The 27,369-nt window shown below is 37.4% G+C and overlaps 1 protein-coding gene and 1 long non-coding RNA gene across 8 annotated transcripts in view; one reads left to right on the top strand and one right to left on the bottom strand.

Annotated features, from left to right (window-relative positions):
* The window catches only part of PCLO (piccolo presynaptic cytomatrix protein), a 378,473-nt gene that overhangs the window by 5,807 nt on the left and 345,297 nt on the right, over nt 1–27,369 (bottom strand). For all 7 annotated transcript variants that reach the window (XM_068921643.1, XM_009680521.2, XM_009680522.2 and 4 more), the window contains 2 exons: nt 4,545–4,679; nt 3,800–3,945 (listed from right to left, as the gene is read on the bottom strand). In XM_068921643.1, coding sequence (XP_068777744.1) covers nt 3,800–3,945; nt 4,545–4,679 — 281 coding nt within the window. The remainder of the gene's footprint in view (nt 1–3,799; nt 3,946–4,544; nt 4,680–27,369) is intronic.
* On the top strand, nt 823–26,397 carry LOC104147712 (uncharacterized). Its single transcript, XR_694947.2, has 4 exons — nt 823–934; nt 12,905–12,995; nt 15,119–15,261; nt 25,277–26,397. It is a non-coding gene; the product is annotated as an uncharacterized lncRNA (long non-coding RNA).

Genomic DNA, 27,369 nt, shown 5'->3' with positions numbered 1-27,369 from the left:
GCAAAGTTCAGCCTGATTTATCATACAGGCACCAAGCTTTCCAGTTGAGCAGCCTAATGGCACACAAAAAACAGCCTTCTTCACTACAGGACTTGATTTATTCTGTGGATCTGTGGGTTCATTCTATGGGAAGGACATATTTGATAACATATACACCTCAGGCAGATGAATTATAGTTAAAAAGAAAAATTCTAGCACTTCATAATTTTCAAATCACTGTATTAAAAAGCTCAATACTTCTTTATGGCAACTTTCTATTTTTTTTCAAAAGAAAAAAAGGAGAACTAGCACTTCAGCGATAGCATTAACAGTAGATTTGTAATATTCACAGTCACTGAGCATACCTCAGGCAATGAGCAAGGGAGGTAAGTGACAACAGTAGGAGGCTGTCACTCTCTGTGTGAACCAGCATGAGAGAAAATGGGGCATTTTGTTGCTTGCTTTCACAGATCCAGGTTAACAACGGAAGAATGGTAGGACGCAAAGGTTTTGTACTCCATTGAGGTGCTGGAGGAGACCATACTGTAACAGGCACATAACAGAACTAGGATTCCCAGTAATCAAGAATTCTAACATTTCTGAACATTTTCCATTCTGATTTGGAGCATAAAGTCAAAAAAGGAAACTTTCTAGTACAATGAAAAGTTAAAAAAAAAAAACCTGGATGGCTTCTCTGTGGCCACCTTTAATACCAATTGGTAAATCAGATACGTATCTGGAAAGCTTAGAAATCTACATGCCTGTCAGTCAAATGGTTTGAGGGGGGAGGACCAAATGAGGTAGCCCTGGGAACTCAGCAGCTTGGGAAGCTCACTTCACTTCACTCATCAGAAAATCTGTCCTTGGGGGAGCCAGGCAGCCTGTCCCCACCTGCAGTGGCTTTCTAGGTTACTTGATCCAGGGTCTTCTGAAGAAATGGACAGCGCAGAAGCCGGTAAGCCAACCCAGAACATCTGTGGAAAATATTCTTCTGGGTTTTTTTTGATTACCGTTATATAAGAAATTATGTATTTCTAATTGCAGTGAGCCAGTCAGCCAGGAAACAGCTATAGAATAAGGAAGGCGAAGGAGCCAGGAACCCAACTCTTTCAGAAGTGTTCCAGATGGGTTGCCAAGGAGCCAGGGAAATTAGGGAAGCTACCAAGCAAGCTGGCAGGGACTAAGGCAAATGCCTGTCTGAAACCTGTCAAAATGTTTTCTGTGGAATGTTTTGATTTTGTCAAATAAACATTTTTAGGGACAGAAAAAGTTTCTAACAGAAATTTTTTGTCAGTTCTGTCCTTGATCCTGCTTTCCACTCCTCTCAGCTGCAGCACTAGTATACTGTCTTCTCTAACCTGACTGGGTCTCAGTCTTGCTTCTTCCCTGCTCCAGGCTTTAAATTCAGTCTTATTATCCTGAACCTGTCTATTTCTAATCCTAATTTTTGTTTCATATTTCCAATACCCTTGTCCAGCCAATCCTAGCCCACCACCCCAATAGTCAATGCTCCCATTTCCTTAGCTAATATTCACAGCTCTTGGTACACCCATGCTGATTATTAGAGTACAGACCCTTGTCCTAGTTGCTGCTTCTAGTTGCTGCTCATTTCTCTCTACAATGTACTTTCAGAGGATACTGTTTATCCACTATTTCCCAGTCTCTTTATCCAGCCAGACCCACTTAACTGTGCCTGGTTTGAGCTCCTCTTACTTCCTCTCTCTAAACATATTTTCCTCCTTAGATCTCAACTCCTTTTTTGTTCTGCACATTCACTTTCGGTTTCCTTTCCCTCTCCCCTTGATCTCTTTTGGTGATGTCCATCTTTTTGTCCCCAAATGCTCATCACTCCCCAATTCAGCATTCAAATCATCCAGCTTCATGCTCAGCAGTAGGATCTAATAGTCTGATAGGTAGGAAGAGCATATAAAAACAGAATTACTGAGTCAGAACAAAGATCTGTTCAGACCAGTATTCTGTTTTTAAAGTGCATAAGGTACAGTGCGTACAGCAGAGTATAAGAACAGGACAATCATGTAGTGATACTTTTCCAGAATACCTAGGGTTACCTGTGGATCATTAACTTCCTGATTCACAAGCAATATGCTTGTATTTAATAGCCTATGAGGTCCAATCACTTGTTCTCAATTTTCAGTGAAAACATGTAGCTAGTATCTTATGGCAATAAATTTTACAGTTCAAACTCCAAGTTGTGTGAGGAAGTGAAACCTTTTGTTTGTTTTTAAACTTTCTACTTGCTTGTTGTGCTTAAGACCTTCTACCTCTTGTATTCAAAGAGACAGGGAAGGTAAATTTCCATGCTGCTTATGAAAAGGATACCCAAAAGCAAAGACAGCCCCTCTTCTCTTCAGTCTGGTGTGCGGCATGGGTACATATCACAACATTTCAGAGGAAATGTTGCAAGTCTCAGGCTGGCTGTTCCTATGATGGTCTCCCTGATTTCCCTTACTCCCTAACAACTTGTTTTTGAAGCATCAGGGCTCTGTGGGATCCTCTTTGCTGGCCTGCCAAGCCCTTCTTCAAAAGTTTGAAGAGTTCCCTCTTCAAACCACTGCTAGAAGCAACATTTTTACAGAAATTTTAGCTCTTAAACTTCAACAAGGTTTTATTGACCACACCAGATTTTCCCACGTGATATAACATCTCTAATACGTTTTTATTCAGTCTATTTAATCGATAGGGCTGCTAGAACATTTTCACGCAGGGAAAATAGTATTTATTTTTGGTGGTCTCATGCTGATAATCTAACCTAACTTTAGTAATCAAAATCTAGTTGGCTTGTTTAAATCAGTCATCCAGATTTAATGGTACATCCAGGAGACGCTGGTGCATCCAGCAATTCCTCCCACTTAAAAAGATACTTATTTTAGGATGAGCATGTAGATACCCTAGGAATTGTCTTCTCTATCCACTGACTGCAGAGAAAGCCTGAACAACCGACTTAGCCTAGTTACCTAGTTATGTGTAAACACACAAAGGCAAGTGAGGTGACTCCTACCCCTTGAAAGAAGCATATCTGATCAAATGATCAAATTTATCTAAGCAGCTAAAACATACGAGAGAGACTGTTCCTAAATCAGTTCCACGCATCATTTGATGCGCCCGAAACTGGAAATATCATCCTCTCCTTTACAAACGTACACAGAGAATATTTGACCTGCCATAATCTGTAGTTGTGCTATGTCTGAGATTACAACTAATGTGTCTATTTCTAGACATCACAACTTTAAAAGAAGTTGAGGAACAGGATAGAAAGATCAAACTATTAGCATTTAGAGAATAGGACATATTAAAGAAATTCAGTTTACTTAGTCTGCAAAAATAAGAGAAAAGAGATGTGATAACAACTTTTCAGTAAGTAAAATATTTTTTATAAAGGGAAGGGTGATCAATTGTCCTTTATGCTTTGAGGGGATAGTTAAGGATAAGTTAGCTTAATTTAAAATGTGGAAGATTTAAGTTATATTAGGGTAAACTTTCTAAATATACAGACAAGCATTTCTGGAATGCATGTAGAATTTTTCTTCTCTAGGGGATTTTAAGAAGATATTAAGGATAAAAGCTTCAGGGCTGGTCTGTGAATATCTATCCTTCCTCACTGTGGAAGGATGGATTAAACAATCTTTTCAAGTCTCCTCCAGCCCTATATTTCTGTTATCATACAATTATGTTATTTCCTTTGTAATTTTCTCTTTTCAGCATACGATACAGGGTAAAAGACCGATCTCAAATGGCCTAGCACAGCATAGAAAACTAGAAAACCTACAAAATTAGGTTTTTCAATAAGATGTAGAATTACCTGAAGAGAATGCCCAGCAGGACTCAAGCTAAATCTAAATGTTTCGTTGAATGAAGGCTCTCGGTCATGCCTGCATACCCTGGTTTTCTTCTTAATTACTCTCTTTTGGGTAGAGATATTGACAACATAGAGCTTCACGTACAGGTCTGGGGAAGGGGAAGAACAGGTCAACAAGTTCAGTACAGGAGCTTTTAAATAATCATTATTGCTAATGATTTCAATAGATGGGAAGTGCTGAGGAAACAGACCAGGGGACATACCAGAGCCATTATCTGCTCTTATACACATTGTGTAAAAATGGAACCTCCTCCACTAAAAGTTGGAGAATTGCTTTGGGCTTACAATATTAAACAAATATTTTGATGTCTTTCTGTATCTATGAAAATATTATTACTAACACGAGTTTTTCATTTTTAAAATACTTTTCATCAAAATACAAATTTTCACTGTATAACATGGTTCCTTAATAACCTTGAGAGCTATCATTTTTGTTGAAATTAAGAAAATGTAAACAATCAGAAAGTAGATTAAAAAGGGATTAACTTCTGACAGGCAGTTTACTTCTAGAAAATACTTTTACTTTCATTAAAGTTGTTCATAGGAGCAAAAAAAATTCAAAAGGAAGCCTATAGAATATGCCATTCCAGTTAAGAAATAATTTTCTTTCCATTTTAATGGCATGTTTAAACATCTTCAGAAACATCACACTTAATGCTGTACCATGATGCTGGTTTCTGTGTCATACCTGGGAGATGGTCTGGAGATTTAAATTTGTATGTAATATTTCTGCACTGAAGGATTTCTACTATCAGCTGTTCTCCATCTGTCTTCATTTCCTTCTTTAATGCAATCTTGATTTCGCCCATAACCTGTGTTTTACCTGGAAAAGCAGAAAAAGTAACCCTCATTAATATAAAAAGAATCTGAGTTTATCTTTCTAACCTGTAAAGAAGAAAAAGTCCTGTTTGTTTGTTTGTTTGTGTATTTTCCAGTACAGCTTATGATTTTTAATCATGGATAAAAGGATAATGTGTTGCTTGGGTGGACAAATTGGGTGAATATATGGAGTACACATTCATAATGATGTCACATACTTTAGAAGGCATTTGTTTCAGAGGAGCTTTGTTCACCTTAATACAAATATCACTAGAAGTCATTACAAGTCACCACAATGTCACTGCAATGATTACTGTCGTTACAGTGATACACTGTCATTACAGAAGTCATTACAACGGTCACTACAATTCGTTTCTTCAGAAACCGTTACTACAAGATGTGAAGTTCTCATAAAAAAAATTAAAAAAGGAGAACATTCCAAAGGGTGTTAAAAAGTAAGACTCAATAGGTGTGATTGTTCTGAAAGGCAATGAGTCAAGACTTTGATGAAGTTAGCATTTCATTTCACCTTATTTATACGGAGCAATATCATTCTCACAATTTAAACGCAAGTGCTAGCTGCGACCTTTAAAAGTAAGGTGATTGCTTTCTTTATGTGGGCAGAAATAGAGTCCTATTATTCCCACAGTGGTTTTCTACCTAATTCAGCGTGGACGTGGAGAGAAGGCACTGAATGAAATGCAAGCAAAGCTTCTCCTTTCCACTTACTATCCTCCCACAAGACTATCCTGAAGCCAGGCAGAGTACAGTAAGGCTACATCTTCTAAACGCCGTGTGAACAGAGCCCCTGCACTCAGCACGGTACTGTCACACACCGCACAATACAGTACAATATAATAGTGTTACATCAGAGTGGGGTCCGTGCTTCTATTGTCCTGCTACCACAAAATGTTGCTTCTTAGAATATAACTTAAAAAAAAAAGTAAACCCACCGGAGTATTTGGTACCTAGTGCCAGGAGTCCGGAGCTTGAATGCATTACAGGGAAATTCTGGAAGCTGATGCCAAAACGTTATAAAGAGCAAAGCAACTCTTTAGAAAGTAAACAATTACAACAGAGCTGCAATCTCCCCTCTGAAAGAGCAGGACGTTACCAAGTACCGTTTAGACATTACTTACATGCACTACAAATGCATAAACAAATTTGAATAATCCCCCCTAAGGAAGCCAGCTGTTGTTTCACAGATGTCCATGAGCAGCCATACATTCTATTGTTTCTCCTATTTAAAATATTTTTCTTTGGGTAATAAAGAAAAATCTGATTACAAGTAGTCACAGCTACAATGCGGTCCCACAACCCTCTTCACAAAATGAGGCTGAGATCTGGCTCTTATTCAGTCAATAATAAATTTGCAATTGGGCTTAAACTGGGCTAGTATTTCACTCAGCGTTTCTGGAAAGCTGAAGAGGACCTGTTAGGAGGCAGGTGATTCTGCCACCATATTTAATCTTCAGAAAACTCTTCCTACATATCTGAACATGCAGAGCACACATCTTGCGATGGCAGCAGAAAGATTTCATTGACAGGATCAAAGAAGTATTGGCCAGAGGTGTCCTTGTTGTTATTTATTAATCTCTTCCCTCAGATGTGTCATGAAGCTTTAAATATACTGTTAACATGTCCCTGTTAGGAAAGCATTGAGTGCCCAGCAGTGTAGCTTGATTGAACAGTAGATGCAGAATTACTGGACATGGGTATAGGAAAATATTATAATTTATCTCTAGTAGATAAACTACTAAAGATTCTGATGAAGTCACCAAATATCTGAAAGGTGCTGCAGAAATTTAGCTTTTTAATCAATAGTGTTGTTTGCACCAACTCCTATGATTAATTATGAAGAAAACCCAGCATGCACAGTTGCAGCACAAATCTAATGCTAGTTTCAGGAAGTCTTTACTTAACCACAGCTTTTCTGGAAAATGTGTCAGGCTTACACTTTACTTTCTTCCCTCTACATCCTTTAAGGTTCACTGGCAACATTTGTTAAGGCATTTGATTGACTCAGTACATTCTTTTTTACTTGATGTGTTTTAAACCTAAAATGAAATCAGGTATGCAGGATGCTACCTGTGATTCTGCAGGCTAGAACAAGGAGAAATGCTTACAGCAAATGAGAATGTGTTTGAAAACTCCAGTACCATTTCTCAATGTCTGGGAATTTTCTGTAGAGCTTTCGGTACCCCCAGAGAATCTTTACGACAAACAATCCTGCTGCACTATTTAAGCCTGCTTGGGGAAACAATGATCTCCAGCTGAGAGTGCACGAAGCGTGATAGCTCTCTTGGGCTTCCATGCTAATTTTCACTTCTCCCACAGCATGTGATGAGAAAGCCTTAGCACCAGACTTACGAAACATTTCACTGAAACAAATAACCACTTTAAAAGGTAGCAGAATTTTGAAGAATCAGAAGAGGTTCTTCATGCTTCCAATCCCTTGGCTTTTTTCCCTCTTTCTCATATACTTTCATCACTTTATTATCTTTTCTTTGACAGGCCTATAAAAATAGTTAAAATCTATATTAGTTCATGGAGTGGATTCTTTAAATTCGAATATGTTTGAAAAAGAGAAAAACTGATACGGGGAGGTGTCAATGTAGAACTGCTGAGCTGTTCAGACAGTTCATAGTTGGATGAGATGAATGTCCGTTGATTGATATGGCAGAAATGAAGTTGCTCAGGGTGTCATGAGGTCAGATTGCATCGGTAGGGATAGGATAAAATATAATGCACAGTCACACCCTCTGACAGTCTTTTATAAGTTTAGAGAACACTGGTCGTAAGTGACATGGGACCAGAAACGATTGCAGGTGTTTTAGTGACCATAGGATGATGATCAGCAAATGCTATGATGCAACTCTGAGAAAAGTAAACACAGTGAAAGAGACTCTGCATACCTAATATGCCTTTCTAAAACACTGGAAAACCATTTGTAATTCAAATATTACTGTTTACCTCAAGAAAGACGAATTCAAGATGGAACAGGTGCAAACAAATCTACTGGGATTATCACAGTGGCAAAGGATCGTACAATACAGTACTAAAAAAATATTACTTGCTAATTTAGGCTAGCAAACAAGGACCAGGAGAAGATACAATTCCTTTCTACAGACAGATGGTGGAGTAAATATTGCAAGTGAGAATAAATATTTAAGCTGTGTAAGTTTCACATGTTACACAGACATCAAACGCAGACTTATTCATGTGCAGCAAGAGGACCACAGGCATGTGCGACAGCATTGTCTTCACCTTAGGAACATGTTAACAGTAACTAATAAATTATTAGAAATATACAGCTACGATTAAATATTTTGGTAGGTTTTTTACATGGCAGCACACTTCTTTTTAGGGGACTATACATTTTAAAAATCCTTTAGCAATTAAAAGATAATGGCTAATTAACTAAATTGCTGCAAGGTATTTTGAGAAATTAAGCAGTTTCAATTTCCTATAGTGATGGCAACATAAGCTGTTATTCTTTTACAGCTGTCACACTCCATGCTGTCAAAGGTTAATTAGTTCTGCTATTAGTCTTAAATGACTGCTGCAGTAAATCACAGGAGATGTCATCGGCATTCCTTGACCAACACTATTTAAAGTTACCTTGAAAGAGTAAACAAAGTTTCAACTTCCAAGGACTGATGACTGTGGATTCCACTCCCACTTCTTTTTGATCACACGTGTGCTACCAACCAAAATTATCCAAGACAATAGCATATGGTTGTCTTCTGTTGGTCCATGTTATCCAGGCTAATTCAGCAACATCCTTAAATGGTTGGCACAGAACATCTTGCTCTGCTGCTTTGGACAAGCCCCCTCTAGAGCAAACTGGACATATCCATTCTGTTTTGCCATCAGGAATGTGGTCTCTGACCACCCCTCTTGTTCTCGTCGCCCAGGAACAGAAAAGTTAACTTTTGGGCGACATTTTAGTGCAAAATTCCTGAGAGAATGAATGTGTCTTATTGTAGCCTGATGCTGATGGCGTGTGAACCGCACGATGCTGCCCTGGGGTCAGTGTGTGAGACCGCTGGAGTGTTTGACAGTGCAAGGCCTGCTGAGCTGGTGTTAGCAGTCTGTAAAAAAGTATAGGGAACCACACTTGCCATCGCTTCCTCCGTAATTTTGAGGATGGATAGACTGTCTCCAGAACCTAGGTTTAATCTCAGAAAGAATAAATTGGTTTGGACTAAACAAAATCCGAGGAGAAATCTAACATTATTCAATGTGGAAATCAAAGAATCCAGACAAGGAAGTGAACCAAGGAGATAAATCATCTGACCATGCATTATACATCCCTGTATATGTTCTCTTGTGGAAAACTGGAGAATAAGAAATCTCCACAGATTTTTATATTGTCAGTAGATTCTGGAAATGGGCACTTGTCCTGTTTTGGATCATTGTTCCCCTCTAACAAACTGAAGTGAATGAATTCTGTCTCCCAATTTCAAAGTATGATGTGAAGTACTGCTGTTTCTGAATCTGAATCTTTTACATTTATAATTCTGAAAGAATAAATAACAAGCCTCATAATTTCCATAATCTTTCAGTGTAAGATGAAGAGATGAGTACTGATTAGCATATTGTCATCATAACTATATGATCAGAAATAAAGATGTATTTTGTTAGAGTTAATTTAATTTCCTTAGGCCATTATCTGCTTTGAAACCCTGAGAGATTAAATTAATGAACCTCTGGGAACTGTGCATTGTTCCCTGATAGAATACTGGCATTTCTTCGCTGTGTCTCTTAGGTATCTAGTGACCTGGACATGGTACAGCTATAGTTATCTCTAACACTATGTTGTAAGATATCATGTGTTCTGAAACTGAGCAACTCAAATGCTACTTACATATCTATTTAAAAGGTTAGAATTTGCAGCAGCATGGCACAAAATTTAAGGAGTCCAAGGTAAGTTCTTGCAAACTTGATTGGAAGAAAGAAATTTTACAGATTTAAAATAAGGGAGATCGTTAAAGAGAACCCAGATATATGGCTTCTGTCCCCAGATCTCTGTCCCTTACTAGCTTTCTCCGATCTTAGACTTCATCTCTGTACCTGTTTTCTGAGATGGAGATCATAACACTTACTTATGTTCCTAAAAAGAGTTGTTTGGATTTATTAACTGGAATTGGATATACTATACAGAGAGAGGCTTTACTCATGTAAGCATATACAGGCCTGAAAAGTGTGATCCCTAATCCCGTGAGAATATGCAAAGACTTAGAAAGGCTGATGAGGACCTGTACCCTGATTATGTTGCCCCTCCACTGTAAACCACAGCGCTTGTACAGACATAATCTTCTGTGTACCAAAGAGCGTTGTTGCAACAAGAGTGATGTTTTAGCTGAATTCCTTTAACAGTTTGGAGAGCCAGAGAATCCTCCACTGTTTCTAGCAGATAACTGTGCTTCAGCAGAACAAGATAACATCATCTTATTGCAATAAATAATTTAGTATTATTGCAAATATTAGCCATTTACTATTTACATTTCAGCATGGGAGTTTAATAACTCCAGCTGAAGTTAAAGCAAAACTGTATTCACTAACATTTTAAAATTGAATATGCCAAGAATCCAAAGTACCACAAGCTTCCAATCTTTGCTTAGGCAAACCATTCTCTCCCTCTCTCCTTTTTTTTTTTTTTTTATTTCATATCAGTTACTTGCAGTAACAGCTGTTTGCATTCATAATACCTTTCATCCTCTTCCTATGACATGAGCTGCTGGAAAGCTGTTGTAAAATAATGATGGATGAGCTTTATAAAGAATGCCTGCACATGCTTACAGCCTCCGACCTTTTCTGCCCTTTTGAGACCTTCCCATTCCCTTCTAGTTTTTGTCTTTCACCTTTCTCCCTCTCTGCAGGCTGGTTTCATCTTTTTGTTCCCTACAGTAAGGACAATCAAACGTCTAAAACAGCCTTAACTACTACTTCTTCCTGTCTCATAGTACCTTAAATAGATGTCATTGGGTTTGCTAACATTGTACTGTCTCACCAGAGCCATAGATGTGGGCAAGACATGCAGGTTCCTGAATCTCTTGCTCCCCCTGCAACTGGATAGATAGTTGGCCCTGAGGATGGGGCATGGCACTATCAACAGGTCACTGAACAAACTGTCCCTGCTCTGAAAAGGGATTACAACTGTTGAGGGTCCCTGATATGTGTTCAGAGTCTTTCTTGATCTATCTTCATGCGTATATTAAGGGCTCCGGCGTTTTTACAACTTCTTCCCTCCCAAACTTGATATAGCTAGGGATCCTGTCGTGCTCCTCCAAGGTAAGGAGATAAATGCTCTCGGTTTAGCTCCTGACAACTGAATTCTCTGTGGGATCCGGGGATGCTCTGCGCTAGGAGCAGTCATGAATCTGCTCTCCCTTTTCCCTTGCCTCTCCTTCTCCTGGAGACTTGAGCTGCAATAAGCAGACTGTATATAATGAGACGAGCAAAGAAGATTAAGGTATTTCGTTAATACCTCCCTGTTTCCTCTAATGTGTGTGCAATCATGTGATGGGGGAGAGAAGGCAGAGCTAAGGCCCTTCTTTGCTCTCAGCAAACCCAATTTACAGTTTTGCGGGCAGTGCGAATGGCTGGCTAGCTTTCAGGCTCAGGCGCATGAAGCTACAGCTGACAGTTTTATATTATGAGCCGTAAAGCTAGCAGACATTCACACTGCCCACAAAACTGTGAATACATTAGTGCAGAAATTTTGCCTATATGCCCAAAATTCTTGTGTGAAGCTAACAGTAGCATTAGACAAGGCAAATTTGGAGGAAGAGATCTTCAAGCCTTTATTTTGAGATAAAACTAAACTGTAGTGCAAAATACCTTTTGACAATGGGCAAAGCCTTTTGCCTTTGTCGATTCTAAGGTGTGCAATCTTTCCCAGAAAAGCACTAATCTCTGTTCCATTTATTGGTACTTCCTGCATGCTTCTGTTTCAGAAATTTGATTCATTCGTTTTAAAAGAAAGACAAAAAAAGACTACTGATTCTGAGCTGATGCCTTGCATAAAAAAATTTTGGTTTGAAGTAAAATGATTTTCAAAAGTGTGGGAAAATAGCAGTGATATTTCACAGATGCTCAAATATGAAAAAATCATGGGCATGTACCAGTTTTCTGCACTTTAAATGTCTTCATTTCTGTTAGGCAACATTTTCAAATGTTTTAGGAAAAGGACAGTAAGTGGGAGAAGGTAAATGAGGCAAGAGATCTGAGGAGAAGGATTTGAGAAAGTTTCATCAGTGTCAGAAACTGCCCAAGCTGGTGACTGAAAGGACAGTATAAGGTATCAGAGGTTTGTCCAGAAAGATATTTCAGGATTTTAATTAGACTTTCCTTGAACTATAGAGAGAATAGAAGGCATTTGGAAGAAACTGAGGGGAAATAATGACAACAGCTGTAAATGGCCTATTCAACAAATGTTGGAGGCCTGAGAAGGCTAGAGATTGTTTTTTAATGATGAAGAAGACTAAAGAATACCTTCATTTGAAGGAAGGCTGGGAGAAGGAGGATAAGAAGTGGGATGCGAGAGGTCAAGGGAGTTACAGATCTAATTCCCATATACTAGATACCTCTGCTTATTTACAGATTTCATTTTTGTGGAAGGGAACCCTTATGTTCTAAGCTCAGCTATTCTGACAACATCCTCCCTGCAATTCTTTCCAACCCTAGAACTCTCAAAACTTTAGCTTTACTTTAGAATAATTTATTAATGACAGGGTTAATTATGTAAAAAATTAAGTGTCTAACTAACTCACACCCTCTAGACTCCCTCTGCAGTCAATAGAAATAGCACTTCCAGAAAGTGCTTAAGGTTCCGTTTACCTTGAAATTTATCTTAGGATGGATAATGCCTTCTGAAAGTGCCTTCTTTTAAGTGGTAACACACGAGATGCTAGGTGACTAGCTTTGATTCAGAAACCTGCTTTGCAGACAGTGAAAATTAGACTGGAAGAATCCCAGTATAAATCTACAGCTTCATCACTTTCCATAACTTCAATGAGAGAAAGCTAAATTATGTCAGAAATTATTCTTGCTATTTACTTTGAACTTCAGGGATAGGTGCAGCCCTGATCTGAGAAGAGGAACTATGTAGTCTTATGTCCTAGAAGGTAAAACCCTGTTAAGTTATCTTTACTCTTTCTTCCTTACCATAAATCAGTGCCTGAGCCTAAATATAAACTCACAGTCTTCTTTTCACATTTTTAGCATCTTACATAAGGAGATGTATCAGACACTGCAGACTGAGCTGCATGAAAGACGGTTTGCCACAGCACGTCTGAAATTCTGACGACGAAAGGTACATTTTACCTTGGCTTTTGAATGGGTAGAATTTCATACAGAGAAAAGAAGAGAAGTGTTTAATGCCGTATATACAGAGCTACCCAAACCTTGGTTAATATAGTGCATTTTAAGCCTATTCTATTACTGCTTTACCAAGGAGAAAATGTGTTGCTAAAAAGAGAGAAAATCTGCAAACTACAATCAAAAATCTGTATTTGACATAACCTCAGTGCAATAAAGATTTTTGCACAATACCACAATTATCTATGTGTAATATGGAATACATGTTCTGTAAAAGTAGGACAAGTGAGTTTGCAAGCTCTTTTTCTATTCCATTACAAGAACACAAAATGGGTTTTACCTATAAAGGAATAGGGAGGACTTTGCTAGATTTTGCCTAGGTTCTCTTTTAATTTATGATAAATTTTAGGCTATTTTCTCTCTCCTCTGACAAATACATTTTTTAATCCTTTTTTTGACCTTGAAATGCAAGTTTTTTGAGAGGTTGACAATACAGCCCTGAACGACAAATTCATTTCTGATCTAACCTTCGCTTTCTCTGCCGAAATAATGAAAGTTTATACTTCCTCATACCCAATATATATATATGAAGATGTGAATATCACAATAGATTTTTTTTTTCTTTTTGTCCACTTGACTTCACGAATTTAGGCATTCTGTCTTGAACCACTAGAAATTCCAGGAAACAGATCAAAATCCATTTGGCTTATATTACAATATGATTAAAGTATAATGGAAATAATATAAGCACTTAAAGATCAGTAGAATGACTTAAATTACATTTGAATTCCCATGGATGGTAGCAAATGATAATAGAAAATGAGGAAGTGTGCCAAGAGATACAGTAGAGGGTATCAGATAATTATGAATAGAATTGAAACCTATTAGGTAGTACACTGCCAGAGGGTAAAATTAGGTTACTAAGCAGTTTTTATACATGACTTTCTTTTGTGAACCTGAAGAGAAAATAACCCTTTGAACAAAATATTTTGCAGCTGGTATGTAAACAAACAACACACAGCCTAAATTCAGTTACACAGAGTGCTTGATAAGTATGGTAAGAAAAACATAATTGCTAAGAACAACAGTTAAAAATGAGAGAAGTAAAACCAAGCTACCTGAAGATTGCTTTTCTGAAAAGTAATTGTTCTGTTAGGAAATGTCACCTAGTGTCCACTTGGGGAGCAAATGAGATGGAAATAAAGCTTATTTACACCATTTCTGCCAAATTTGAAGATCAGGAAAAAGCAAAACAAGTCATAGGACATTTAAATGAAAATCACAAAACATGCTATGTTACAGAAACAGCTAGGAGCTTCCTCGTCTGCTTTGGCAGAGAGCTACGTATGTGGTAATTTTGCATTCCCTTAATCTCTTGGAGGTATGCTCCAATGAAAGAAAAAATTAAATCTAAAAGGTAGATGGATAAAATCAGGTGAAAATCCTTAAAGAATTTAGGTTGCTAGCAAGAAACCTAGGCAAGTAGCTCTGTCTTCAAAAATATGGTCTTCAGAGATAGCTATTACCTACACATCTAATATAGACTTAGGGGTGCTAAAGAAGATTTTAGAAGTAGGAATGAATCTTAAAACAGTCCTTGTATCTTCTGGCTTAAAAGTTCAAAAAAATACAGTATTTTGATGACTTCTCTCTGACATAAAGCTGTGCTACTGTAGGGAAATATACACAGAGGATGGATATTGGTATATGAACCACATACTGCACATCTTCTTTCCAGTTAGTTTGGATAGTGGCTTACTGCACATTTACTGCACAAACAGCACAGAACCTGCCCTGTTAATGCAGTAGAACAGGCTGTTTTATTCCACGGCTTGCTCAAGTCATTTATAGCCCATAAAAATTACTTAACACATGGTGGCATATGTAACGATAAACCTTGCTTTGAGAAGGAGGTGGAAGATGGCATTTGTGTACACAAATATATCCATACACATATTCAAGCTAACGCAATATGTTAACGCTCTTTTGTGCTATAAACCTAGTAGGCACACTATCATTGTAACTTACTGAGACAGAAGATGAAAATTTTTGGTAAGAACCTGCCTATTCATTCCTCACATCATGATTCTCAGATTCCCCCTCTGATTTATACTGCAGTTCTTAAGCTCCTCAGGGAAATGTGCCTAAAGTCTTGCTCATACCTCCTTGGACCGACACACTCGTGTGCACAGTCGTGTGCACTGCACAGGCTGGGGTACCAGAGCAGATGCTTCTGCACTGACTGCTCATGTGGAAGACAGGTAATGCTATTATATTAATAGATCTTCTTTTGTGTAGTTACATTACCCGGCACAGTGGTAGCAGCCCACTGTTGAGATGCTATTTGTCCATCATTAAATAAGAATTATTACTGAAATAATTGTTGCTAATAAGACAGTTAAAAATAGGAGTATGAGACATTGCCAATTTAGTGTGGTAGCAAAAGCTGTGATAAATCTAGCATAGCTCATTGTACCTAATATACTAAAGAGCATCAGATATGTCTTCAGAACCACTGGAATATTTTGTGGCTGATTGTAGAGAACCTGTGAAATTTTAGCTCTAAGATGAATACTTATAATTAGTGTTGGGATTCAGCTACTTACATAACCTGGCCAATGGAGGAATGAGGGATGATCCTTTCCATTAATCAGAATAATCATGAAATCATCTCAGGCAAAACTAGGAAATCTATTAATCCAAATCTTACTTGGAAAGGATGGTCAGAAATGTTATGCAAAGTATTCTACAGCATTACAGAGAATTCACTGTCCTACAGTTTTTGGAGGATTGATGCCTGCAAGCAGTGTATATTGATCGTTATGTGGAGGTGCTTCCTGAAGTTGTAACCAGTTTGGAGAAATATTAATTTGAATTTCAGCTCCTGCTTACAGTTTTCTGTTAAACTTTTCCTTATTTGGTTTTTTGGTTGTTTTTTTAAGTTTGTAACTTTCTATTTTAAATATTTTTTGCTTAAAGTACATGCTTTTCATTGAAATACATATTTTACATTTTGCCTGTCACTCAGCACTTAGCAGGGCCATTATCCTTCTTTGGTAAAATGCAGAGTCCCTGCATAGTCTGCAGAGTCTATGCAGAGACATATCCTAAACTTGGCATTTCGTTGCACTGTTGAACCGATGTGGGTGGCTAAAGTCCACAGAGTCTGAATAAATTGAATAGTTGAATAAATTGGCATAATCTAAAAATGTATAGCAGAAGAAATAGTGCAGGGACAGTACTTAAATGAATGCGCTTAAATAAACAGAGCTTTGTGCAGAAGATTAAAATGAGGGAAAGAACAAAGAAGAAAATGAAAGGAAAAAGTCTGACCTCATTTACAATGTTTATAAGCTGGGAAGAAACCTGTTGCAGTAAATGGAATTATATATAACAGGAAAAAACAGCAGTGAAACTTAAAAACAATGAGATAACTCCGTGTGGCAAGTGAACCATATGACTCTCTGCAAGAACTTCAAACTGTGTATGGCGGTAAAAGACAAAATTGTTTCTGAACAGTCATATGGGATGGTGGAAGAGGGGAAGATCCACTTACACAGAAAGGGAGGATAGAAAATAATGGATTTTAGAAACAGAAAAGGAAAGAGAAATTCTCTAATGGGGCTGTTATCAGATTTGCAAGGGGGAAAAGTTTTCCCGAGCCAGTGCGAGATTAAAAATTTTTCAATATGATGACCTGAAACGTTCCGGATTTTTAAAGTGAGAAGGAAAGTCACCAGGCAGATTCATGGAAACTTCACATCTTAGATGTTGAGACCTGGTGCCACTCAGAACATACATCCTCAATCCCCTCTTCGGGCAGCTGGGAGTTCATCCCTGCTAGTGTTTGAAGCTTTGGTCAGCTGGCCTTCATCTACATTTAACAGCAATTACACCTGCACTTGGGAAACTTTTCTGATGGAAGTTTTCTCAAAACTAGATTGTCTAGAAAAGTTAAATCAGAAAACATACACACACATATCTATATTTCAGTATGTCTGTCTGGCTCAGAAACTTGCCTTAAGTCTTCTGAAGTCACTGAAGCAAATACTGTCTGTTTGCAGATACATTGAAAAAAAAAAAAACAACCTGTACCTCATTAAAAATCTTTTTCTGCTCCTGGGCAGCATGTATTCAGCAGGACTTGCCAAATAATTAACTGAGTCCTTGCAATAATGAATACGAAGGAGTAACTCATAGTGGGCTATTGTTGCTACAGCACCTACAGATTTATTTTCTGGCAACTGTCTTTAAAGAGCAACAAGATTCTTTCTCTGTCTCCTGCCACAGTGTTGTGAGACTTCCTTAAGTGTTTAATGCCTAACAGGCTTTGTTCAGTGAGGGCAGAGTTCGTGATTTTATCAAGACTCTCTGAGATTTAATATTATCCTTTCCCAGGTGCGTAACTACTGAAAAGGCTTGCTCATAATCTATCTTTACCAATAAAAGCTGTGTTTATAGGAGTCAAAAGGCAGGCTCTTGTAAGTCCTCAGAAACTGAAAGTGGACAAACCGTTTGCATAACATGACTTAAAACTTAGCTGGTGTTTTCTGAGATTTAAAGTAGCTGGGACCTGGAAAATTGCTATCATGTTCATCATAAAATACTTTTTAAGATATTAAAGGTTAATAATGGATAGCATACTTTTTTTTATGTATTTTTCATCCACAGATACAGTTTCATCACCTCTAGGAATTACACAGGATTTTTTTACTGTGTCCATCAATTTGAAACAGAAAGCAAAAGATTTTTTTTTTCCTCTAAAAAGGAAGACAAGTTTTAGGACAGTAGAACTCGTATATTCTGCTGGATTTGAAATCTGCTCAAGAAACATCCTATACTATGAAAGAAGTTCAAATAAAAATCTAATGAACAGGAGTTCAGTTTTACCCCCCAGAAGGTTTTACACCTCTGAAGAAAGCCGCCTTGCCCCAAACAGTTACCATAAAAAGATTCTTGAACGATCTAAGGAACGTTAAAAAACTCTTCACTGCTGCCTTTTTATAATCCCTGAAGTGACTAGTCTACCGAATGTCTGCTTGAAATTATCACTCAAAAAATGTGATAATGCATGGTCCGTTCGGGTATCGTTCATGAAGAATGACTTGCCTAGCTAGTGCCCAGGCTACAATTACCGCCCCAAATAAATTTCTCCGAATCACTAGGCAAAACCTTCTGAGGTTGCCTTACGCAACACCTCATGTGAGACTTAAGTTTCATTAGCGCAAGTAAGAGCTGCTGTGTGACAGGTTGTGACATAAATGCTATTTATGAGCAACCTGATGCACAATAAATTGTTTCTGTATCCAAAAGGGAAAGCACTCTATGTAAGTATAATTACTTATAGTCTTACAATTTTTCTGACCCGACTTGGTACAGAAACAATATTAGCAACATGTTTCGGTGCTGTAGACAATCTAAGAAATAAACTCTGCATAAAACGCATGCTGAATATTAAATGTTTAAAGACTATGAGAAAAGTGCATAGGGATCTGAAGACTTGTCAGTAATTCTCAGTAGTGTTTTGCATTATTTAGTGACTTGAAAAGCTCTCCACTGAGCTCCCTCAAAAAGTAATTAATCATTGAGAACCTGAGCACAAAAATAGAAGTAAAAATAGTATTTAAATATATAAAAACTGAGGCATGGCTATAGCTTAGCTCAGAAACCGTAGCAATCAATGTCACTAAAAATCATTTCAAATTGACATGCCTTCTTTTCCTGCCTGTGGAAAGAAATCACTTTTTCCTTATGAACCAATGTTTTCAGTAGTAACTAATATGTTCAGATTCTAATTTGAAACACTTTAAAGCATCTCATTTTCAAAACAAAGAAAGCTCTGGTTCTTTAAAAAAATTGAGATGTTTCTTTTTTCTTTTCAAAACAATTTCCAATACCCTAATAGTCCATATTATGTCATTGGTTAAAACAAAACAAAATAAAAGTCTGTTTCAGCACAACCTGGGATATAGGTTCTAAGATGTGAAAGAATTATGTGAGATGCTTTTCCTGAAATTGCTTCAGAGAGATACCTCCACAGATATTGATGAAAAATAAATTGATGAAAATTATCACAGTGATTTCACACAGGGTTTCAGATCTAGTTCAATCTATAAAAGATTATTCTAAAGGTGAACTTTTCTGTTTGGTCTGCAAGAAAAATAGGCACAAAAAAAAGGTGAGAAAATATATAATGGATTGTCTTAGAAAAATGTTTTATCCTTCACGATAAATCTGTGATTTAAAGTATAGTTCATAATTCCATACTTTATAGAAACTTAAATAATTTCAAATTATTTGATACAATTTTAATATTGTTTACTTCTAACTATCACAATACTAGCACAATGAAAATGATCATTTATGCAGGGCATTTTTGACCTCAGCTAATAAGGTTCCTTTCAAACAATGATGATATAAATTGATGTAAGTTAATCAGTAGAATACTAAGTTATAAATTCATGAAGAACTGAGGCTACACATGCAAAATAATGTTTTATTTTTTCCCATCTGTAATGTTTTAGTAGACTCGGATAGAATGATTTCCAGTGTTGTATCAATGATGAAAGACTTAGATACGTTCACTTTTTTTGTTTTATAATATAATCTATAATCTTACAGTGTGCTTGGATTTAGTTGTGCAATTAAATTTTCAAGAGGTGCATGAAATTTGAAACTAGAAAAAGCCAGCAGAATAGTCAATAAGATCACAGGGAAATATAGTATATGTTTGAAAAAGCATTTTAAGAAATCATCTAGTCTTTAAACCTGTGTGAAGGCAGGTTCAAGTATGTCTAAACTATTCCTAAAATCAAGTATAATAAATTATATAAAAAGAAAAATAAAATCAACCTGCATGTACCTTTTGTAGACTCAAAGCTTTTCCTAATATTTAATCAAAATCTTCCTTGCTGCATTTTAAAGCCACTAGTTTTTGTCCAGCCTACTGTGGAACTTTCTAGATGTGATATTATATTTAAAAATATATAGGTGTTCCTTCATACAGAAGACGTAGAACCTCTGCTACTTCTACTTTAAATCTAGAAACATAACCCTCTTCATCTGTTTTGAATGCAGTTTGCAGGTTGTTTTACAATTAATGCCAAATGATTAATATTTTCCTCACATCTTTTAGACAGGGAAGTAGGCAGTATGATCTTCTACACTGAAGGTATTCATGAGTTCATAAAATTGATTCTTCTATGTCAAATTTAAAGTACAATATCTGACCATTAGCCTATTTATTTATTATTTTACTTAATGAAAATTCAGTCTGATAAAGGATTGCTGCTGATGAGAAAACTACCTTCCAGTAAACCTTTTAATTTTTATTACATCCACGCAGAGGTTCACCGGAGCAATCAGAAAAGACCTAGTTTGCTAGGAAAAGTAACATTGTTTTCATTCATAGCAGAAGGAAAACTCTACTTCCAAATGAAGACTGACAGAGCTCTGTTAGCCTTGGCTGACCAAAGATACTCCAAACTCAGGCAAGGCCATATGGAGTTGAGGAACCTGATGGGTGCTCTGTGTATCACAGAGGCACAGAAGATGGTGAAGATTTGTTGTACTAACAGTCCTTAAATGAAGAGCAGTTGACAAGGAAGAAGATTCTCCACCGTAGTCACTCAGAGCCAACGATAAGACACTCTTGTTAGTACTAAGTAAAGTGGCAATGATCTTTTGGCTATTATGAAACAAGTTTCTGACCAGCACATTCATTCTTCATTTTAGAAATCTGGAATGTATCCTTCATCTGAATGACTGTAGAGGCAGCAGTGTCCGTTTCAGCTCCTTTCTCAGCCTCCCTGACAATTCTTGATTTCATATACTGCTGTCTGTAAAAATCTCTCAGAAATTCTTAATTTTCTGCCAGAAGTCTCTAACTTTTAAATTTCTGCTTCTGATTGAGAATGCACCATTTTCACTTTGTCATTCACTTATCATTTAGCAGAGGCATTATTTTTCATCATTGTCCTCTTATTACTGTAACAACTATACCCAAAAGCCAGTTCATTTTACACTGAACTACAGGAGAGTTTCAGTGAGAAGTTTGCTTGATCATCTTAGTATCTCTGTTGTGGGCCTTCGTTAAGTTCCTGAACATCCTATGGGCTTCACAGTAGTGGAAACTCATTTATAACTAAGGATAAACAAAGGTTAAGAAAAAGACTTGATTATACTTAATCAGTTTGCCTATGTGTTTTTAGAACACCATAGAAATGAGATGTATTCATGAAGATCTATCAATTTATTCAGTATTAATTGTTCTAATTAAAACAATTAATTGCTTCAGTATTGGTTACTTTAATGCAATGCTTCACAAGCTGTAATCTGCTGTTGTCTGCAAGGCTGTGGTGAGTGTTTGTAGCAGATCTAGAGGTCCTATGTTTGACGGATTTGATGGAACCAGCTAGGTGGTTCCTTCCATTCCCTCACTATCATCCTGTTTCTAGTTTCTAGCCACAGTCTTATTCCCATATGACCAAATGCACCAGAGGTGTCACTTGGCATCATAGTTTGCCAACAAAACTTTGGAGATCCACTGATGAACTGATCCACTGAGTCTGATTGCCATTAAGTTCATCCTCCTCACAGTGCTGAATCCATAATCCTCTGTGTTGGTAGCTCTTCAAAAGTGAGAGGTTCTAGCTACGAAGCAAATGCACACATTATACTATCTTTACATCTGAAATTTGAGGCAATATATACAACATAATACAAGCCAAACTGATTTTAGCTTCCTTCATCATTTTCATTCCTCCTTCCTGATATAGTTTGGCTACAGGAACGAATGTAGCCATCAAAATCCATGATACGGAGCCGAGGACATCATATAGATCTGGGAGACATGTAATGGAGTACATGTCTTGCAAGACATGTATTTATGTTGAGGAAGGCATTCAACTTTAAGTTTTGAATTCAAATTTACACAATATAGTTCATTGTGAACAATAGATATGGCCCTTTAAATTAAATAGAGCTAAGCCACAGGTGCCCATCAGTTAATAGTCACAGTTTCCATCAAAATAGTCCGCATTTCTGCCTCAGGCCCTTTGCGATAGATCAATTGCATACGCAAACTGTCAGAAAAACTCCAGTTAAAACTGGCCAAACTAAGTTTTTTCTGTAGAACTTTGATTTGCTTCCCTTTACTAACAGAAATATCAGTAGTTAGTTAGTAAAAGACAAAACCTTAAGAGGGAGGATGTTCCTTGTAAATTGAAAATAATGGTACCTAAGGCATAAAGGAGGAAAAGGCTGTCCAAGGTTGCCAAATCCAGCAGCAAAAATAGGCATATAATCCTATTTACTTTTTAAATTCTGAGTCATATGGGATAGGATGATATATTCTTTGTGCACCTATATTTTGAAATGGTCTGTATTGCATATTTACATTCATTTTTCCACAAAATTATAAGCAGATCTTCTGCTCAGAAATGTCAGGCAACTTCAGCTACAGACAGTAATTGCAACTAAAAATATATTGGCAATCATTATTTTCTAACCTATCTCAGGGAAGCACAAAGATACAGCATAACAGGGAGCTTCCAAGCTCCATGCTGAATATCGCTCCTTCCTCCAAGTGATATATAAGCTGCAACAAAGGACCGCTTTTATGGAAAATGCCTCAAGACACAGCAGGCAAGTCTACTACAAAACTGAGCACTGTCCTTTTTGATTATGAAAGCTGTTTGTTATGCTTTGAAAACAGGGTTGGTAATGACAGGTATCTCCTCTACTGTCAAAGACAAAATGGGCGCCATTGCTGGGAACTACAAACACTGTTGCCAAGTTCAGCTCAAAGTTTTACCCGTAAAACCGTCATCCAACTGCCAAGGCAAATAAAAAGTGCCAGTAGGGTTTATGTTTTTGTTTTTTGGGTTTTTTTGTCTCTCTCTCTTCTTAGTCAGCAAACAGAATTTTTAAAAACAACAGCTCATTTATAAAGCCTGTGCAGAGATATGCCAGATCCTGCATGCTGTAGATACGTAGGGCAGGGAAAGGAAAGACTAAGTTATCTGTTTGCAGTAGCAGCAGGGAACTTCAAGAACATAATTACCTGAGTGAAGTTTGGCCAAAATGGTGGTTATGAAAAGTACTATGGAGTGTTTGATGAACAGTTGCCACAGGCTGCTACTTTAAACTCTTTCTGGTGAGATGGCCTCTTAAAAAAAATAATACCATCCTTGGCACCAGTCCAATGGCAAACTTTTTCACCTTTAACTAATCACTCATTCTTACCCATTTTAAAATGGCATAAACTGGCCTTGCTGCTGAAAGAATTCTCTTTAGGGTCCTGCTTACTCATTCCCACACAATTTCCCTGATAAAAACTCCTTCCTTAGTCATAAATGTTTGCACAGATGCCTGGGGAACTGGTTGATAGAAATGATCTGAGTAAAAACTAACTCGTCTGGCCCCAGATATATTGAATTTGGGTTAGTTACCCAACCCAGTTCACCACACACTTATCCAAAAATTTATGCCAGCATGAAGGAAGAAACGAGATTGAGAGAAGAATGGCATTTTTCAGCAACCATGCTGGCTTATGACAGAGTGTCTTTCATGAAGCAACCAGAGAACCATAAAATAATTTAGAGTGGAAGGAACAGCTGGAGGTCTCCCGTCCAGCTTCACATTGCAAGCAGGATTAGCTTCAAAGAGCCTTCCTTGTTGAATTTTCAAAATCTCCAAGACAGGCTCAATAGCCTCTCTTGGTTAAACTCTTCTCATAGTAATTTTTTAAATTTTCTTAATATTCTGTTGGAATTCTCTTGCTTCAGCTTTGAATGTTACCTATTTTGTTTCTTGCTGTGGAGCTCTGAGAAGAGTCTGACTCCATCTTCTCTATAACCTCCCATAAGGTAGCTGAGAACAGCTAAAGACTGTTACCTTTCATCTCCTGAGGTTAAATAAACCCCTATCCCTCTGCCTCTCCTCAATAACACATGCTGTAGCCCCTAATCATCCTATTAGTCCTAAGTTGGAGTCTCCTCAATCTCTGGAGGACCCAACTGGACTCGCTGTTGTAGACATGGCCTTACAAGTGCACAACGAAGGAGTGATTATTATCACTTCCTATGACCTTAACAATTGCTTTTGCAACCCAGGATGCAGTGACAATGACCATGACATCATTTTCTAAAAAAAAAGATGTTGATGTTATTGTAACAGTGACTTTCTGAGAGAAAAATCAGATTTTAATTGTTCCAAATTTTAAACAGGTGTTGTTGAGCAGAACTGAATGAACTCCACAAATTTTGAGACGAGCTCATGTAAAAAGTGATTGCCTTGTGAGAAAAGGACATTGTCTCCAATGCCAGCACTTTCAGTATTTTTTAAATTGCTTTAGGCAATTGTATTTTTTTAGCTTTCATCATTCTAAAGAAGTCCAAAGTATATTAAATCTGATTTGTAGACCCTGCATTATCGCCCAACTATTTGAAAAAAAATAGTGGCACAAATAACTCTTTTCATAGATCATCCATTTTGCTGTCAACAATAAAGAAAAGCTGCCTGAGGAAAAGAGCTTTAAATATAGCTATGCTGCTATCAACAAGTTAGCACTACTGCAAGAAAGCAAGTCCGATTGTTTAATCTAGCATTTTGCTGCAGGAAGCAGAGATCAGTAGCAGTGCAGCATGAATGCAAGCCTAGTTTTTTGTTGGTGAGTTTTGCTGAAGGGAGTAGACGAGATCAGATTAATACATCTTTCTGATTGTCTATGTACATTTGGTTTGACTCTGTGTATAATCAGGAGGTTGACTGTAATTCCCAAAGGGCTTCTAACGCTGGGAATGTGTGTTATAGTGAAGTGAGTTGAACTAAGCTAAATATGAAAAGTTTATATAAAGACAGTGTGGCAATTCTTAGAAGCGAGCAGGTCAGATTCTGTCTCTTTGGCCCAATTGTCATGCTGAAATCAAAGAGGCAATATAACGTGTCTTTATCATTTTTGTCTGTTACGTACAAGACATAGGATCGCGACATGGGCTGTAAACCTACGTGTAACACTCCAGTAGTAGCTGCTCAAAGTTCAAGGATATTTGGATTCATTGTTCCCATTCCCCCAAATCAACCTAAGCAGTGAAGTTTGGGTTTTGTCTCACACAGAAATCCGCCTGGCTTCCTGGTGAGCTGCTCAGTCCTCAAGCTTTTAAAGTCTATGATCCAAGCAGGCCCCCAGTATGGATTGTGAGGATTATTTTATACGATCTGACTAGTACTCGCATCACCTTTATCCCTTCTTCTTCATCTTTGTTCCTCTAGCAGATCCCAGAGTTATCTTCTATCTTCCCAGCTGGTGAAGGCAAGCCTACTGAGACCGTTGTGTTCCTTCCATTAACAAGCATGTAACTAAATGTCTAAATGCTGATGAGTTCTGAACCCAGAAGAAATCACTGTGAAGTATGAGATGGCGGACTTGCTTGAACGGTTGAGGGTATTCACATGTCTCTACCAAGCCTTAAATCTACAGTTACACAAAAGACTGTGGTTGAAATCTGATGGCAAAGAGTATCATTTTGTCAGCCATCTTCTAATCTCACTCTTCTTCTTATCTCACTACCCACCTGTGACAAACATTAGGGATATTGGATAAAAAAGGAGAAAGTTACTATCTTCAAAATAGAGTTGCAGTTTAATTTGGTTTACTTTTGTTTCCTGTTTTTTTGTTTCCAAGATTACAACTGAGATTACAATTGTTCATGTTGTTTTTCTGCTGAACTATGGTGATGTCAACAGGAGCAGAATCCACTGTCTCCAGGGAGGTACAGAATTCAGACAAAATGATATATGGTCTAGTTAGGCAACTCAGGGCTTCTTACCAAGCTTGCCTCACATCAACAGGAGAGTGCTATCTGCTAGTGTTGTGAGGACGAGCAAACACAAGGCAGCAACTCTTCTGAGAGGTGAAACCAATTAGGGGCAACTATTAGCTCCAGGCAAAAAGTGAATCATGAGAGTGTTCCTATTTCTCTTCTTTCTAATCACTGAATCTATGGAAGAACTCTGCAGGCTACCTATACCATCTCTATGTTGTTTTTTGCTCTTCCCTATGAGATTTGAAAGGTGGAGAAAAGAGAGGATTAGAATTTCCCTCAGACGGAACTGAAAGAAAAAGATCATACTTTATCACTAAAGTGATCATTAATCTTGGCAGAATTCCTGTCACCTTGTGAAAAGATCAGACCGATTAGAAATTCTGAAATGCAGAACTGCATTTGGAAAATTGAAAGCATTAAGGTTATGTAAGTGTAATGAAAGTAGAATTTGTCTTTGCAAAATATTCTAAAGGTGCATTAAATTGGCCCTGAATTTAGATTTGTGACCTGCTTCAGTTTTCATCTTTAATGAAATAAAATCTGGTCTGTGTTATCCTGTTGCATGTCTGTGATTTCAAAATAGCTTGTATGCATTGGAGTAAACTGTTGATCCCAAGTTTCTCCCACGTTCTGTTTTTCACCTTTCCAATTAGAGCCCTTCTCGCAAAAAATAAATTGACACCATCTTGTGTTTCTTGTTAGTTCAAGATAATTATGGAACTTAACACTCCAAATGGTAATTACACTTGCTGTTGAGCACAGCAGCCGTTTTAGAACTGCAGACCAAATCAGATTAGCACTTTTCTCCAATAAAGTTAAATGTGCTTAAAAGTTACCTCCTGATGCATACAGAATAACATTTTACAGTAACTATCACTTAATGTCTGTGGTCTGTTGGAGCTAGACCGTGCTGATAGGATTCATTTGGTTGAATGTTGATGCCTATATCAGGGTGAACTGTCAAGGCTCGTTTTAGAGCCAAAGGAGAGCAATTGCTGCTACTGGAGTGTGATTTGTCTCATTCTCAAACAGGTCAGATGAACTGAGCCCTCAAAATGCTTATTTCATTCCATTAATTGCAACAGCTTGGAAGGTTAATAATCTTGTAACTCCCATGATAAAATTTCCTTTTGCATTATCTAGTTCTCCAGTCCCAGCTGTAGAAGGATACTGGATTAAATTTGTTTTATATAGTAGACAAAACTCTAGGTTCTTAATTAGAGAAATAAAATAGAAATAAAACCAGTACAAGACTAAAATCAAACCTTTACTATTCAGAGAAGTTTCTTAACTACAGCAGATCAGATTTACAAAATCTAAAGGGTCAGCTCAGAGTTGCCCTTATCCTATACTTCAAATTTAAAAGGACTTGCCAATCATTACATTGTTGTAAATGTACTTATATAAAAAAGACTAGTAAACTAGTAAAGCAAGTAAAATGCAATGGGAAGTCTGAATGAGACCAATGGGATTCATTCCCTTTCTGTGTGTGACCAAATTTGATACAAAGGTCTTGTGGAAAATTTTTGCTATCCATTGTAG

The sequence above is a fragment of the Struthio camelus genome, chromosome 1, assembly GCF_040807025.1.
Source record: "Struthio camelus isolate bStrCam1 chromosome 1, bStrCam1.hap1, whole genome shotgun sequence".
NCBI lineage: Eukaryota > Metazoa > Chordata > Aves > Struthioniformes > Struthionidae > Struthio > Struthio camelus.
The sequence above is the reverse complement of the archived record's forward strand: the minus strand, read 5'-3'. Positions and strand labels throughout refer to the sequence as shown.